Raw genomic sequence first — 14317 nt, 5'->3', positions numbered from 1 at the left:
GTAGCCTTCAGACTATGCTAAGCCATCTTTCAAGCCTCTGGGAATTTGTCTCGGGAGGAAGCAGCTTGCCTTCAGCTGCTGGCTCTCACAGCTACCCATTGACCCTGATGGAACAGGCAGCTTCCTGGGCACATGCCAAGTGAACCAGTCTGTTAGCAGGAGAGTACTGGGTGAGTTTTCTGTGGACATGCCAGAAATGAGGGGCAAAACAAGAGGAATGGACCAGGATGTAGAAAAGAAAAAGGTCAAACTTCTCTAAGCTTGAACCATCGCATTTGACTTTTCTGTGATTTTATCTTGGGGTCCTTGCTAGGTCAAATCCAGTGATCCCCTGCAGGTCTGCAAGGAGCTCTCACAGGCCAAACTCAGAAGAAGTCCCCTTCAAGATGACTGTCAGCCGGAGACAGGTGGGCTATCCAGGTCAAGACATCCACCTGCGTCCAGGGCCTCCTTCAAGTCCCAGCAGGCTTCTTCACCAGCTGCTAGTCTGAACATCCCCTCTATTGATGGTCCTTCCACAGATGATATAGTGAGGAGATCCTGCAGGAAACACGGGCAGGGCTGGGTGAGTGGTGGCTTGGTTGGTGACCTTTCTCAGAGACGCAAGCACGTCTGGATGGGGAGGCACGCTCTGCCTTTGCTGGGCTGAGATCTACTTGTTGCTCCAAGTAGATGCCATTAGAGGAACACTCACAGTAAGGACTAGGTCTACACCTGTTAATCCTGGCTCTGCTGAGGGTTGTCTTCCTTGGAGCTGCCTTCTAAAGAAGTGACATAGGTTGGACAAACTGACAGTGAATATAGTGATCAGGACAAAATCCCAGTTACTGGAATATTTAAGGTACAGGAAGGAGGAGGGATTGTGTCCTATAGTACTAATTCTAATTATTGCTCTTTGTGATGATTATCTAGGAAACAGGGAAACGTATGCTTAAAAAACAGCAAAGAAATAAATTGACTGAAATTCTATGACACTATAAATGGAATTAGTAAGCACTGCATTTGCTCCTGAGAATCTGGAGACATGAAACATGAGACAAAAACATTTGTTCTGTCCACGGAAAACATAGCTGGGATAGGGGTTGTCCTTGTCTCTGAACACAATTTCTGAACTATTTAGTATTTGGCCTTTCTGCTCCAACAATAGACTCACTCGAAGCTCATCTTGTCTGCTTTTACAGTCTTTTCTTTCATTCTTTCTTAAGCAGACTTGCATTTGCTCCTATATGTTATTAAGTGGAAATACTATGCTTTTGTAACATACCTGTGGGTGAAACAGACTCTGTAGGCACAGTTTGCACCCTGTATTTGGAATAATTGGCATGAAGAAAGAAAATAGGCTGCAGTTCAATACACAGGGTATAAGCATGGAAAACAATAAAAAGAATATAGAGTTTCCTGTATTTGCCCACGAATTACTGTATTCTATGCCATAGAAAACCTGAAGGAAATCATCAATAAAACTGTGCCCTAGTTGCATCCTTTTTTCTGGCTTTATTTCTTTTTTTCCCCTTCTCTTCTTGGTTCTTTTTTTTTTTTAGAAGCAGCCTTCTTCTGTAGCATGTGAGAGAGTGATGCAATCAAGACTCCATCACATCATATTTCAAATACTCAGTTGCTCATTGAATGGTAGAATCTCCACCCTTGCTTCCTGTATCTATATTTTAGTTTACTTAAAATAAATTATAGTACTATGAAAGTCTGGTCAGATGAAACAGATTTGTGTCACAGCTACCTATCAAGTCTTAGAGAAGATGAGCAGTAGCAAAGGCAGAAGAAACACGAAAAGATCAAGCAACAGTTCACTCGACCCACTGGTGTGTCTAAAAATACCAACCACGTTGATCTTAAAGTACAATGCAATATGTGAAGGAAGATTTTCCCAAAATGGTGAACAAACAGAATAAGGAGCCGCACAACAATATAACTTATTCTAAAAAATGAAGAACTTGGACAGAAGGATAACTGTCGGGCAGCAGCACACACTTTAGGGTGTGCAAACAGTCCCCTGAAGGGCCAGAATCCAGTGCACATTTTTATTCCCATCTAGGGAGCTTCCTGCCATTTTTGTACTTATAGACTGGTTTTAGAGAAGACCACACGTGAACGTACACTGTACAGTTTATCACATGTGTGATGTTGCATGTCTACTGTTAGATTACTCTGCGACAAACGCTGTAAATAAGCCTTGGCTTTTGAGTTAACCTTGAGCCTGATGACAGTGATCTGGATGATGGGATCAAGTGTACCCTCATGAGATTTGCTGATGATGCCAAACTGAGCAGGGAAGCGGGCATTTTGGAAGGGAAAGCCATCCTGCAGGAAGACCTGGACAGACTGGAAGGAAGAGTGGGTTAGCAGGAACCTCATGAAATTCAACAAAGACGAGTATAAGACTGTGCACCAGGGAAAGTATATTCCAAGAGTGCAGCACAGGCTGGGATCTACCTGGCTAGAGAGTAGTTCTGTGGAAAGGGACCTCAGGGTGCTGGTGGACAAGCAGGTCAATAGGATTGAGCACTTGCTGCTGTGGAAATGGAAGCCATAATGAGGAGAATGTCACTCATGGAAGTTCAAATGGAGACTCAATTTGGACTCCGTGCATCACCAACGGCATCCCTGGCAGAGATAAAGAAGACATTGTCCCACTCTACTCAGCGCTTGTCAGGCCACACCTGGAATACTGTGTTCACTTTTGGTCCCTGCTATGCAAAATAGGTGTGGACGGGCTGGAGAGGGCCCAGAGAAGGACCACTGAGGTGATCAAAGGACTGGGAAGCCTGACATGTGAGGAGAGGCTGAGAGAACTGGGTTTGTTCAGCCTTGAGAAAAGAAGGCTTAGTGGAGACATTATCACCATGTTTCAATATTTAAAGGATGGCTACAGAGAAGATGGAAAATCCTTTTTTGCAAGGAGTCACATAGAAAAGATGAGGAGTCATGGGTACAATTTATTCTTCATGAAGTTTCTGTTGTTCACAAGAGGACAGTTTTTCACAATGAGAACAATCAGCCATTGGAATAATCTCCCGAGGGAAGTGGTAGGTTTCCCCAGCATTGGACACTTTTAAGATTTGTCTGGACAGGGTGCTGAGCTTTTTTTAGACTGTGCTTTTGCCATGAAAGGTTGGGTTGGACCAGATGATCCTCAAGGTCCTTCCAACCTGGTGTTCTATGACTCTTACAGTTCTAACAACATGTCTTACACGTGCACAAGTTGCATAAAGCTCATGGAGGCTCTTGGTGCCAGCTAGCTCTGTGGGTTAACTATGGGAGAGACATGTATCACAGAAATATCTTGCAAGACATGGTCTGTAGGACCCCTTGCAATCCCATGCAGGCTCTCTGGGCTGGACTCCTTGTTTGTTTTGTTTCTTATTCATCTTCCTTCCTTTAAAAGGTGAAAACCTGACACATCTTGCCCCTAGAGGAAGAAATATACCTCTCGGTGACCACCAGTAACCTGGTCACTGACAACAGTTCCTTCCACTTGCTGTGCTGAACTTCATCTCCAGCAATGTTGGCTTGTGACAAGGAGCTGTCATGTGGAGATTATTGCTGGGGAAACTGCATCTCCCACAGAGGCGCTGGAAGTTCCTCCATGGTCCCAGGGAAGCAGGGATGAATCACATCTCCTTCTTAAATAAAGGTGGCTTGAGGGCAGCTCTGTGTTAATGCTGTGATATGAGGTCTGCGGCTGCTTTTGGTTCTGCACACCTCTGAGCAGCCTTTTAGAGGCAAAACCCAACCAATAAGGAAGGTAACTACTGGCTTTGCTGGGACTCTGTTGGCCACTCTTGCACAGGCAAGTCTGGTAGCTGTTACATCGGCACATTTTTGCTTCTGGCATGTAAAGTTCAAGTGGTGCTGGCTTGCTAAACAGTTTCCCCTTCTTTTAAGGGGTATTTTTTACCCTCTCAACCACAGAGGAATGACTTTGCTTCACTTACAAAAGTTAAAATGTAGTAAATACTTTGATGTAAAGAATTTTACGGATTTTCATGCCAGAAAAGGCATTTTGATTAGCCATATTTCAATGAGACATTAAAAAAAACCTGCTTGTGTGCATTTTTAAAAATTGCTATTATTACCACTCACACAACAGGTAGTAAAAGCTGATGATACAGAGATTTGTTTTGTACTTTTTAACATAAGATTGGCAGAAAAATTGTCAGTTTTCTTATTGCTCAAGATGCTTTAAATCCACACCCTCAAACTGTGATTCAGCAAATTCCCAGAGAACCCTGGTCTGAAACCCGGGTTCCTCCTTGTCCTGTCCTGCCAGGGGCGGATTTCCCCTAGAGAAGCCAATGAACAACAGCTCATTTATTTATGTATGTGGTGAGGAGGAAACTTGCTCCACTGTCTCTCCACCTCTTCCTGCAAAATGTTAGCTCTCTTTTGCACCAATCAGTTCAGGTCATGAATGAAAATGGAACTGAGCGGCAGCGGAGCTGGGGTATAGAAACTGCTGTTTTCAACATCACTCCCTGGCTCTGCTCCACAACTCATAAATAATACTTCTCACTTAATTTTAGCTGCAGAGAGAAGCAAGAGCAAGCTGCCTGTGTCTTTCTTCAGCAAACCTAAGGTGCTCTTTCAGAGAGGCAGGACAGAGCACTCTGTTATTAACTGACATCATCGAGGAAATACACTTGCTTTTTATTTTTTTGGCTGCATTTTTTTTTTTTTTGTTTGCCACAGTTGCGGCAGTATCTTGATGGGGAAGCTGATCTCCAAAGGATGGAAAAAAAGAGATGCTCAAGTTGTCATGCTGGGGCTCAACTTTGCTGGCAAATCCACCCTTCTCTACAAACTGAAGAGCGGCCAGGCTGTGGAGACCTGTCCGACAGTGGGCTTCAACGTGGAGTCTCTGCAAACACCCTGTGGCATATCCTTCACCCTCTGGGATGTTGGTGGACAAGACAGCCTGCGGGCAAGCTGGCCTGACTACCTGGAGGACATCAACACCCTCGTCTTTGTGATCGACAGCACAGACATGGCTCGGCTGTCCGAAGCGGCGGCAGCACTGGAGGAAGCCCTGAGCCACCCCAGCATGGCTGGCATCCCCGTCCTCCTCCTGGCCAACAAGCAGGAGGTGCCAGGAGCACTGGCTCCTTCTGAGCTGGGGGAGATGCTGCGGCGAGGGCGACTGGCAGGGCACCGCTGGATGCTCCGGGGGTGCAGCGCCCACACCGGCCAGGGCCTGCAAGAAGTCCTGGCCATCCTGGGAGAGCTGCTGCGGGACCCAGAGCCGAGCTCCCTATCCCAAGAGCAGCCCATCACAAGGCTGGCGGAGAGGAGAGAAGCTCCAGGACAAACCTGAAACTCAAGCGGACCCTTCCCACTCATCACTGCCAGCAGCTTTGTCACAGAGGATTCCAGCCTTCAGGGACACTCTAAAACGAGCAGACCTGTAGCTGGGACACACTGTGAAACACGCAGCTGCTCACCACTGAAACCCACCAGGAGAACATCTGAGCAAAGCTCCCATCGTGGAGCAGGTTTGGCCTCACCTCTTGGACTCTCATCACTGGCTGCAGCGTGTCCCACTGTCACCATGTTCTGCTCATCCACTGCACATGTGTGTCTGGAGCTTCAGCAGGGATGCTTTTTGCCAGAGCAATATAAATTATTTATATAAATTATAACAGAGACATGTACAGAAGAGGTTTTCTTCTTTCTGCAGCTCCCAGCCCAGATGCAGCCATCCAGATGGGGTAATTCCCACAACAGCAGAGCTTAAACATGTCCCATGATGCTTCTTTCTCAACATGAATCACATGTTCATTTGCTGGGAAAGCAGGAAGACACTAAAAGGAATGGCTGGATGGGAGCAGCTTAAACTCAGGACTTCAAATGGCTAAACAGCTAATTGGCTTTAGTGTGGCATCTGTAGGTATAATCTTCAAACCATGGAAGCAAGTCAGGATTCAATGGTGTATTGCGGTTTGAGGATGTGTATATATTAATTTATGCATTTCTTATAATGTGTCCTTCTTTTTCCATTCGTTATTTTTTGTCAAATACTGATTTCATGACAATGGTACCTCATTTTCCTATTATATTTAAATATAAAGAAATCAGACCTGACTTTTAGATGCTTGCAAATATGTCTGCATGGCCAGTTAACCTCTAAATATCCTCATGGTAGCCTGAACAGCTAAGAAAAACCCTGTCTCTCAGACTTTTTGAAACTGCATGAGCCCACTCCATGAACCCACTGGTTCATAACCATGGGCACCTATAGGCACAGGCAGGTTGGTAACCAAAGGTCTCTCCACACTCTGTTTTGTCTGGGGCAGATGAAAATGCCCCTGGCAGCTCACAACAGGACAGGGTCCTGTGTGGCACTGATGGTCTTTGTCCAATCCTGCTCAGCCTACCATTGGAAAAACCTGTAAAATATGTGCCCTGTATCCAAAATTCTGTCATCCAGGATTAAAATTAAAATATTTCATAGTAGTCCCTGCCTTATTACAAAATGAATAGGGGAAGGGGATAGATAGACCACAAAATTTCCATTTCTGTTTCTATTCAGAAGTCAGCTGCTTTCAAGGAACAACATATTCAACCTAGAAACACCAAGGAGAAATACACGGTGAAACCCTCTTCTGTTCATACCAGAGCATTTAACAGTCGTTAAGGAATTAACCGTCCAGCTGTTACTGGTGCTATTATTAGCCACATTCTATAGAAGACAGCAGCTGGAATAGAGAGCTTAGACTGTCATGGAGAAACAGAATCAGACATTTATAGGAAGGTCTCAATAAAAGAAATCCTTCCCAATGGAAAAAGTCACATTTTTTTAGCTGTGTTAGTGTAGAGTTATTATATGCAATAAAACAGTGCTCCAGTGTTGATCTGGCCTAAGCAATCATGTTTATGAGGATACTTAAGCAGCACTGAATTGTATAATTAATTATATGACAAATCTCTCTGCATGGTAAGGAGGACAAAATCACGTCTTTAAATCTTTGCAGGTAGCATAAGCTGGTTGATCCACCTTGGGCTTGTTGTAGGTGATCGTTTGCCTCTAACACACAAGGCTCCAATGCACAGTATGAGGCTGTCACAGTCAGAGCAGGCAGTTTTTGCCAGACAACACGGATGCTAATACCTAGACAAAGGTGAACAAATTCAGGTCATCAGTGCAACCCAGTTGCCAACACATAAAAAAGCCGCATCTTCTCAGAAACTCACATGGCCCTTTTGAACACTAGTCCTAGAGGCACAATGCAAAAGGCTCTGTGTTGCATTGTCATGCCAAAAAAAAATTGTCCTTATTGAGTTTCTTGGTGTTTTGGTCCTGCATCTTACATGGTACAAAACACAGAATTGTACCTTAGGGTGGGGCATCATCAATGGTTTAAATTCGACACACATTGAAAGGTTGTCCTGGTGATGTTTTACTCTTAAGTGGTTCTTAATGCCTGCATTTCACTCTACAGGATTGTCTGCTGGTGTTAAAAGAGGCACCAAAGGCTTCCCATCCCCCCACGAGTGCTTTTTAAGCACTTTAAAAAGGGAAAAAATAGGCTACTCTGGCAGCAAATACAGATAACCACCAGCCTTTGATATATACCACCAATTAAAAATTACAATAGCAAAGTGGGAGGTGGGGAAGAAGGGGCGGTGGTAACCCTGAATTTGTCTGAAACTGATGAAGAAATATCCCAGTTACTGAAAGTGTTCTCGCTTCCCCTGGAGCACTAATTTGGCAAAACAACCCATCTCATGGGGCATCATGTGATTTACTATCTTTGTTTTCTGGAATAAGGCTTTTCTAGACGCTTGGTCACATTACTCAGCCCATTTATGCCATTGTTTAGAGACTCTCAAAACAATGATGGGTCATAATTTCTGAAACAGCAACACGGAGTTTACATCTAATTATTTGTCTTTTCTCCTGCATTGGAAACATGTTAAAACAAGTCAATCTAACGAGCACTGCATTGCTCTAATCAAAGGCTTGCAGGACGTTCACCCAACAGCACTTAAATGGTTCAGTGTCAAAACTCTTGCCTGGTTCAAAAGGAGCAGTATGGCAGTTTGCAGGAAGCAGCCAGCCAGAGGGAGGGAAGTTTGTTACTGCTTTTTCTTGGTAATCCTGCAGGAGACCCTCTGCCATATGGAGTGGTATTAATCCCTTAAACATCTGTCCTTATGGACTTCAGCCAGGAGAGCATCTTCAAACTTAATTTCCGTCTTCCTGGATGTGTGATAAATGTCACAATCTCTGCACCAATTTCTAAAATAACACAGCTTCTCTCTGAGTGGCAGGCTAAAGAAAAATCCTCAGACTTTTATTTCAGGATCCTCACAAATTCGAAGTATCCTTAGGTTTATTCACCACAGAGCCCACTCTTGATTACTCAAGATTCTCTTTTACCAGTTTTTCTAAGTGCTCGGTCTATCCACTTGCTATCCTTAACACTGGGTGTCTTAAAGCAAAGAGGAGAAGTTTGAAACAGCAAGCTTCTTCTATTTTCTTTTTTTCTTTTTTTTTTTTTTTTCTGAGCAGCATTTATTTCATGCTGTTTGTAAAGGAAAAAAGTTTCTTGGGAATAGTTTGACTCCTGTTTTTTTTCCCTCATCACCTTTGTAATAATTTGCATTCTGTTTCTAGACTCTCTTAGTATCTTCCTACAGCTTCACCAGCAATCTTTAACTGTCCTGGTCAGTATTTAGTTGCTAATATGGTCTGCTTTTCCAGGAATCTGGTGGCCTTGGGCTAAATGTAGTGGCAAAAGTGGTCAACTCATAAGATAGCAGGGTTTGGAAAGGACATCTGGTCCAAAACTCTGCTTAAATCAGGTTGCTTGAGGCCTGGAGCAGCAGTTTTGAATGTCTCCAAGATGGAGGTTCGACAGCACTTTTAGAGGTGCTCTGGTTTGTCTTAACCTTTACTGTAACATGACCAGAATCCATAATTATGCATTAATCTTCCCAGACACCACTCCACTGGGATGAGCCATACAGTTAAGCACCTACCCTTGCCTGCAGATGTCAGAGCAGCCTCCTTGACCAAGGCAATCAGCTCCTCGAACCCTTGGACCTCCCATCCCTTCTCTGCTTTGCAGGGATCACTGCAGTGGGAATTACCTCCATGTCCTGCTGCTTTTTTCAAGGACACCCAGACACTTTAGTCATGTTTTGCACTGTTTATGAAAGAGCATAGCTAATTACTCAGATTTACTAACATTTCTATAGGGCTGGTTTTTAAAGCAGCTTCAACAAGCCCTTTTCCAGACTATGAACCCAGCACAGATTTATTTTCTAATTCCTGTCAAGAAGTTTTCCATCCACCTCCAGTGAGAACAAAAGCAGCAAACTGGTAAAAAACCCCCAACCAACACTAAAACCAGTACAGGAAGGATGAGTCACCTTTTCCCCTTCTCTTCACCAGTACAGGAAGGATGACTCACCTTTTCCCTGGTCAGTCCATAACTTCCATTTTTCAGCCAGTCCATGACACAAAATGGTTTCTACTTATGCATTAGCAGATTTCTGTTCTTGGAGCCACTGCTTTGTCTTTGGATGGACCTACATGCCATTTGTCCTGCAGTTATTGATGGAACTTCCCTGATGGGTTTCAGTATTGCTGAAGGGCCTGAGATAAGAGGGGAACCATGAGATCTCAGGGCTGCAGGGCGAGGGCATGAGCGGTTGCCAATAAACTATTTAAAGAGGGAACAGGCAGCCACGAGGTGCATGAGAGGGAGCTGTGACCGGCTGTAACATCAGGGGAAGAGTGTAGGGCAGCAGCCAGAGACCTGGGAAATGCCTGGGGGAAGAAAGGTCAATAAGAGTTTTTTAAAGGCCAAGAAGAGCTTTCTTTTCAAATACAACATGGAAAAAAAGATTCCAACCTCCCCTCCTTTTTTAGGACACAGGCTGTATAATGCAGTATAATGTCTTAATCTTTGCTTAATACACCTGACAGCTGTAAATTAACTACATCATCTTAAAGACAACCTGAAATACCCCCTATAAAGACTCATCACATGTAACTCACCAAGAAAAAACAAGGAGCAAACTGCATGTGATGCCACCTCTTAAAAAGAATCGATACTGTTGCCAAATTGTATTAAAAACCAGTCATGCAATAATGATTAAGACAAATGACAAACTACAGTTCAAGACATTTCAGCCTTCAAAGGGTTAATTAACTGTCCTTAGTCTAAGCCATCCAGTAGTTAATTTTTTCATTAGGCATTTTTTTGAGTGGCAGCCCTGAGCCTTCCGTCTGGATGTTGCTAAAAATGCCAGGTGAAGGCTGGCATTTGGATTAGGACCTCAGTGATGCATCCATGGCTGGAAGTGCATCATTCCCCCATCTCGTACTTCACACAATGTGACTTGTATAAAATTCCTGCCAAAAGGAAAAAAAATCCCAAACAGATAAATTAACCAACTGCTATGAAAGCGATATCGATCCAGACCCGACAAGTGTGTCCCTCTCTGCCTTGCCACTGCCGCCTCTCTCTGTGGTCAGACCAGAACAACAAACCTCTGCTCCAAACCAATCTGGACACTTCTCACCTCCAAAGCTTTAATGCTTTAAACCAGACTGGCACCATTAACATCTTGTCTGCTAATTGCTGTGAGAAACAATCTCACTGGAGCATCCAGAGCTGATGAACTGTTCTTAGATTCTCCCTTAGGCCTCAGATTTTTATTAGGTTTTTTTGGCCTGTGCTGGCTAACCACATTTGGATGTGGCAATGAGGGATTTTTTTTCAACAGGCCACAACCACTTGCACACAAAAACCCCTTGGTGATCAGCAGCTCTGCAGTAATGCTCAGCTTTGCCTCAGACATAGGAGCAGTGTTTGCTTTTTAACCGAATGGTGGTGTGGGGTTACAAAGCCATTGGTTTCTGCAGTGGCCCATATGAGGTTTGATAATGGAGGGAAAGGACTTTGGAAAGACCAAAGGGGAGGTTTCCTGGGGCAGAAGAATACCAGCTGAGACCTTTCCTGGGGGAGTACGATCAGGTGAGGGTCTGTTCTTGCTCGTAAAGGCACACACTTTACATCTCATGATTTTCTTGCTTTTGACAGCACTTAACAGTAGTCCTTTTGTTTCATAATAGCGTAAATGAAGATGAATGCTAAAAGTCCATCCCCTAACACAGGCAGTATTTCCAGAGACATGAGGTCTGGGGTACAAAGCCGGAGCAGGAATCCAGCACCTCATCAGTTGTAAGGTATCTGCACAGCCTGCCTCAGGGTGGAGATTTCACAAGGATGGAGAAGTACCTTCTTCCTGTTCCTCTGGGAATGGAGGCAAAACATGGCAGATCATTCCTGAGGATGCCTCGTTTCAGCAAGATGGGGTGGACCCATCCCTAACAAAACAAGGGAAGATCAGCAAGGAAGAGCAGGTTTTGGGCTGCAATCATGGGAAAGTAGTCTCAAGTCTCCAGAGCCACCCTGGGAAGGATGAGCACAACGTCTGCCATGCTCCCAAGGAAAAGCAGCTCTGCAAAGGCAGCACACAGGAACGACTGGGAGGATGGGGGACGTGTCCTGCTGGAGATGGCTGCAGGCAACCCCAGGGCTTCAGGTGATCCAAGCACCTTATCCTGTCAGGAAGGTGCTGACTTGACCCTTTGGTTCCCCTAGGCTTTCTCCTTTAGACAGACCTTTACTGTTCCATATTTCCTCCCTGGGAAGAAGTCCCTGTGAGTTACTTCAGTGAGGTGCCCCTCTATCTTCGATAGAAAAACAGCCTCAATTTTTTTGCTGTTCTATTCTACACCCTACCTTCATTCCATATAAGAAAATTGCTCAAGTTGCAATCTCTCCCTCCCGCACCATCAGCAGAGGTAACAAATGATCTTGTTGTACCCTCCTCTTGCAGAGCTGAAGACCCATTAGCCACCTCCACTGCTGCATGGGGGCTCATGTGCTGCTGGTGGCAGGAAAATTGCAGGAGAACAAGTCCCTAAAGCATTAAATCTCAGGGAAAGATGAGGGCCTTGGCCAGGCAGAGAGGCTGAAAATGCCACAGACTGGCTTCTGACAGGCTGTGCCTTACTATGTCCTCAGGACTGGCCCCGGCTCGCCCTGCTTTTGCCTGTGTTATAGGCTATAAATCCCAGGAGGGAATTTTTCCTTCCCCTGCTCCACTGTAAGAAAAACAGAGTTCGAATGGGAAGGGGGAAGGGGGTCAATTGGCTTTACAAAAGGTCTGGCCGGCAGAGCCGAATTCCTACCTAATGGCCCATCGAAGGCTGGAGGGGGGGAGGAGGAGTGTGGGACTTTTTGGGTAGCTGGCCCGGCTCGGGAGAGGGGGGGGGTGTGGAGGGGGGGAGAGAAGTCAGTTTACTGAGTTCTTTCTCTGGGACAGAGACAGGGTAGCTGTCTTTGTCTCCAGCTCGGACCTGCTGCGTTTCCATCGGAGAGTTTTTGTGCTCACTGGGAGAAAAAAGGAGGAGCCTTGAGACACCATCATCTGAGGAAAACAGTGAGTTCCATGGGGGTGGACTGCTTTCCTTTCCCCCTTTCTTCCACTGGGAGAAGGGTCCCCATTTTCTCTTCGGCTTCTCCCGCGACCCGAGACCACCCCCAGACCCCCCTTCCTGAGGGGCGACCGCAGAGCCCGACAGCGCCCCCTGCAGGCCAACACCGAGCACTGCAGGCTCTGCACCTCCAGCGATCCGACAGCGCCCCCTGCCGGCCGGGATCGGAACTGCGCTAAAGGACAGAGAAGTATCAGACTTTTTCTTTTGTTTGAAGGGGATTTTTTGGGTACAGGACTATTGTCTAGGGGTTTTTTTTGTGTGTTCTGTTACTGTTCTTGCCAACATACATATATCTTTTAATAAAGGGTTGTTATTTCTTCTGTTTTTTTCCACACTTCCTCTATTAAAGCCCCCTTAATTTTGAATTTACAGTTGCTGAGACAGAGGAGTTTGGTTTTTCTCATAACTCATCCTCTTTAGCAAACATTCCAGTCTCTTCAAACTGAGACAGCCTGTCACTTTGATCAGCGGTTTGCTGAAATGCAGGCCCCTGACTGCCCAGTCCACAGCCACTATACTTCAGTAACGCAGGAAGGAGCATCTCATGGTCTCTGCTGTCTTCCTCATGGGAGATGCATCCTAATTGTATTATTTCAGTCTTATTTTGGTGCTGGAATTTAATGGAACTTCTTGTCATTTTCTTGCAAGGTGACATGCCCCAGGAAAGAGCTTTTGACAATAAACTGGATGTGAATTTTGAGACTGCATGTTCTACCCATGGTGCCAGTACAAGTACTGCACTACAAGTCATGTCAGCCTTTTAAAAAGGAAAAAAGATTAAACAGCACTATAAATAATACATCTGTTAAAAAAAAGATAAAGGCAAAAAAATACCCAAACTCTGAAAAACAGGGACAGTGCAGGAAATTTTGGCTGCAAAATAAAAGCTACACCCAAACCAGGCTGGTTTGGTAAAGTCATCAACTTCAGAGTCAAGAAAATTAAGAAGTTGGGTCAGACTGCGTGTTTTTGTCATGTCTCGCCTGGATTTTGCTTTATTTATACCTAGTTTGGGCCACCGCATTGTGTACTCCCAGCACTGCACATCTCTGTATTCAGCAACAACCCAGCACTTCCAGTATGAGGGAATAAGCCATGGCTGGTGCTGCAGCACACACTCTGCAATGTAGCTTCAGGATAACAATCTTCCCAGAAACAGAAAGTATCAGTGTTCCATAAAAATTTAATTTTAAATTTTAAATGTTTAGAAGCAGTGAAAATAATTTTTAAAAGCTACAGTGATTTTTCTAGGAGACTTGGTCATTCCAGGCTTGGTGATGCTCACCAGAGTCAGTTGCAGGAATGGTCAATGGGAAACTCGCCACGCCTCCACACTGGTTTAGCATTGCATGGACTGCAGCCATGGCAGGCTTTGTGTGAGGAGGACAGCTTTTTTTCCCAAATGACCTGGAAGCAAAAGAATGTGGTTTTCCCCTGCTATCCCACCCACGTTCCTTGGCAGCAGTATCCTGACTAACACTCACTTTGGCCTGGGCAAATACCCTCGGCAAGCAGGAGGGACTGGGAACAAGGTACTCTCTAACTGAGGGACCCGGCTGGGGAGCAGACTGCCAGAAAACCTTGGAGACACCAAGATTCCCACACTGCAGGGATTGCTGCAGAAACGTGTCTTGGTCTGTCCACAGCTCAACAACTGCTGCCGCTTGGGCTGAAATGCATTTTAACCTGCAACAGAGCTAGCAGAGCTCACGTGAAGCCCGGCAAAAGGTGTCAGAATAAAGGAATAAGTCGGGAGCACAAGGGTGCCCTGACTGCTGGTCCAAC

General features: G+C 45.1%; 1 protein-coding gene across 1 annotated transcript; it reads left to right on the top strand.

The window, feature by feature from the left end:
* The first annotated feature begins 3643 nt into the window (after positions 1–3643).
* Positions 3644–6458, top strand: ARL11 (ADP ribosylation factor like GTPase 11). The gene has a single exon (XM_027721393.2). The coding sequence runs from the start codon at positions 4721–4723 to the stop codon at positions 5324–5326; it is 606 nt and encodes a 201-aa protein (XP_027577194.1). The 5' UTR covers positions 3644–4720; the 3' UTR covers positions 5327–6458.
* The last annotated feature ends 7859 nt before the right edge of the window (positions 6459–14317 follow it).

This window comes from Pipra filicauda, unplaced genomic scaffold (genome assembly GCF_003945595.2).
Source record: "Pipra filicauda isolate LSUMZ 115617 unplaced genomic scaffold, ASM394559v2 scaffold28_size6257848_pilon, whole genome shotgun sequence".
Classification (NCBI taxonomy): Eukaryota; Metazoa; Chordata; class Aves; order Passeriformes; family Pipridae; genus Pipra; species Pipra filicauda.
The sequence above is the reverse complement of the archived record's forward strand: the minus strand, read 5'-3'. Positions and strand labels throughout refer to the sequence as shown.

Coding starts and splice junctions, on each gene's coding strand:
- ARL11 (XM_027721393.2), top strand. CDS start 4,721: ATGGGGAAGCTGATCTCCAAAGGATGGAAAAAAAGAGATGCTCAAGTT.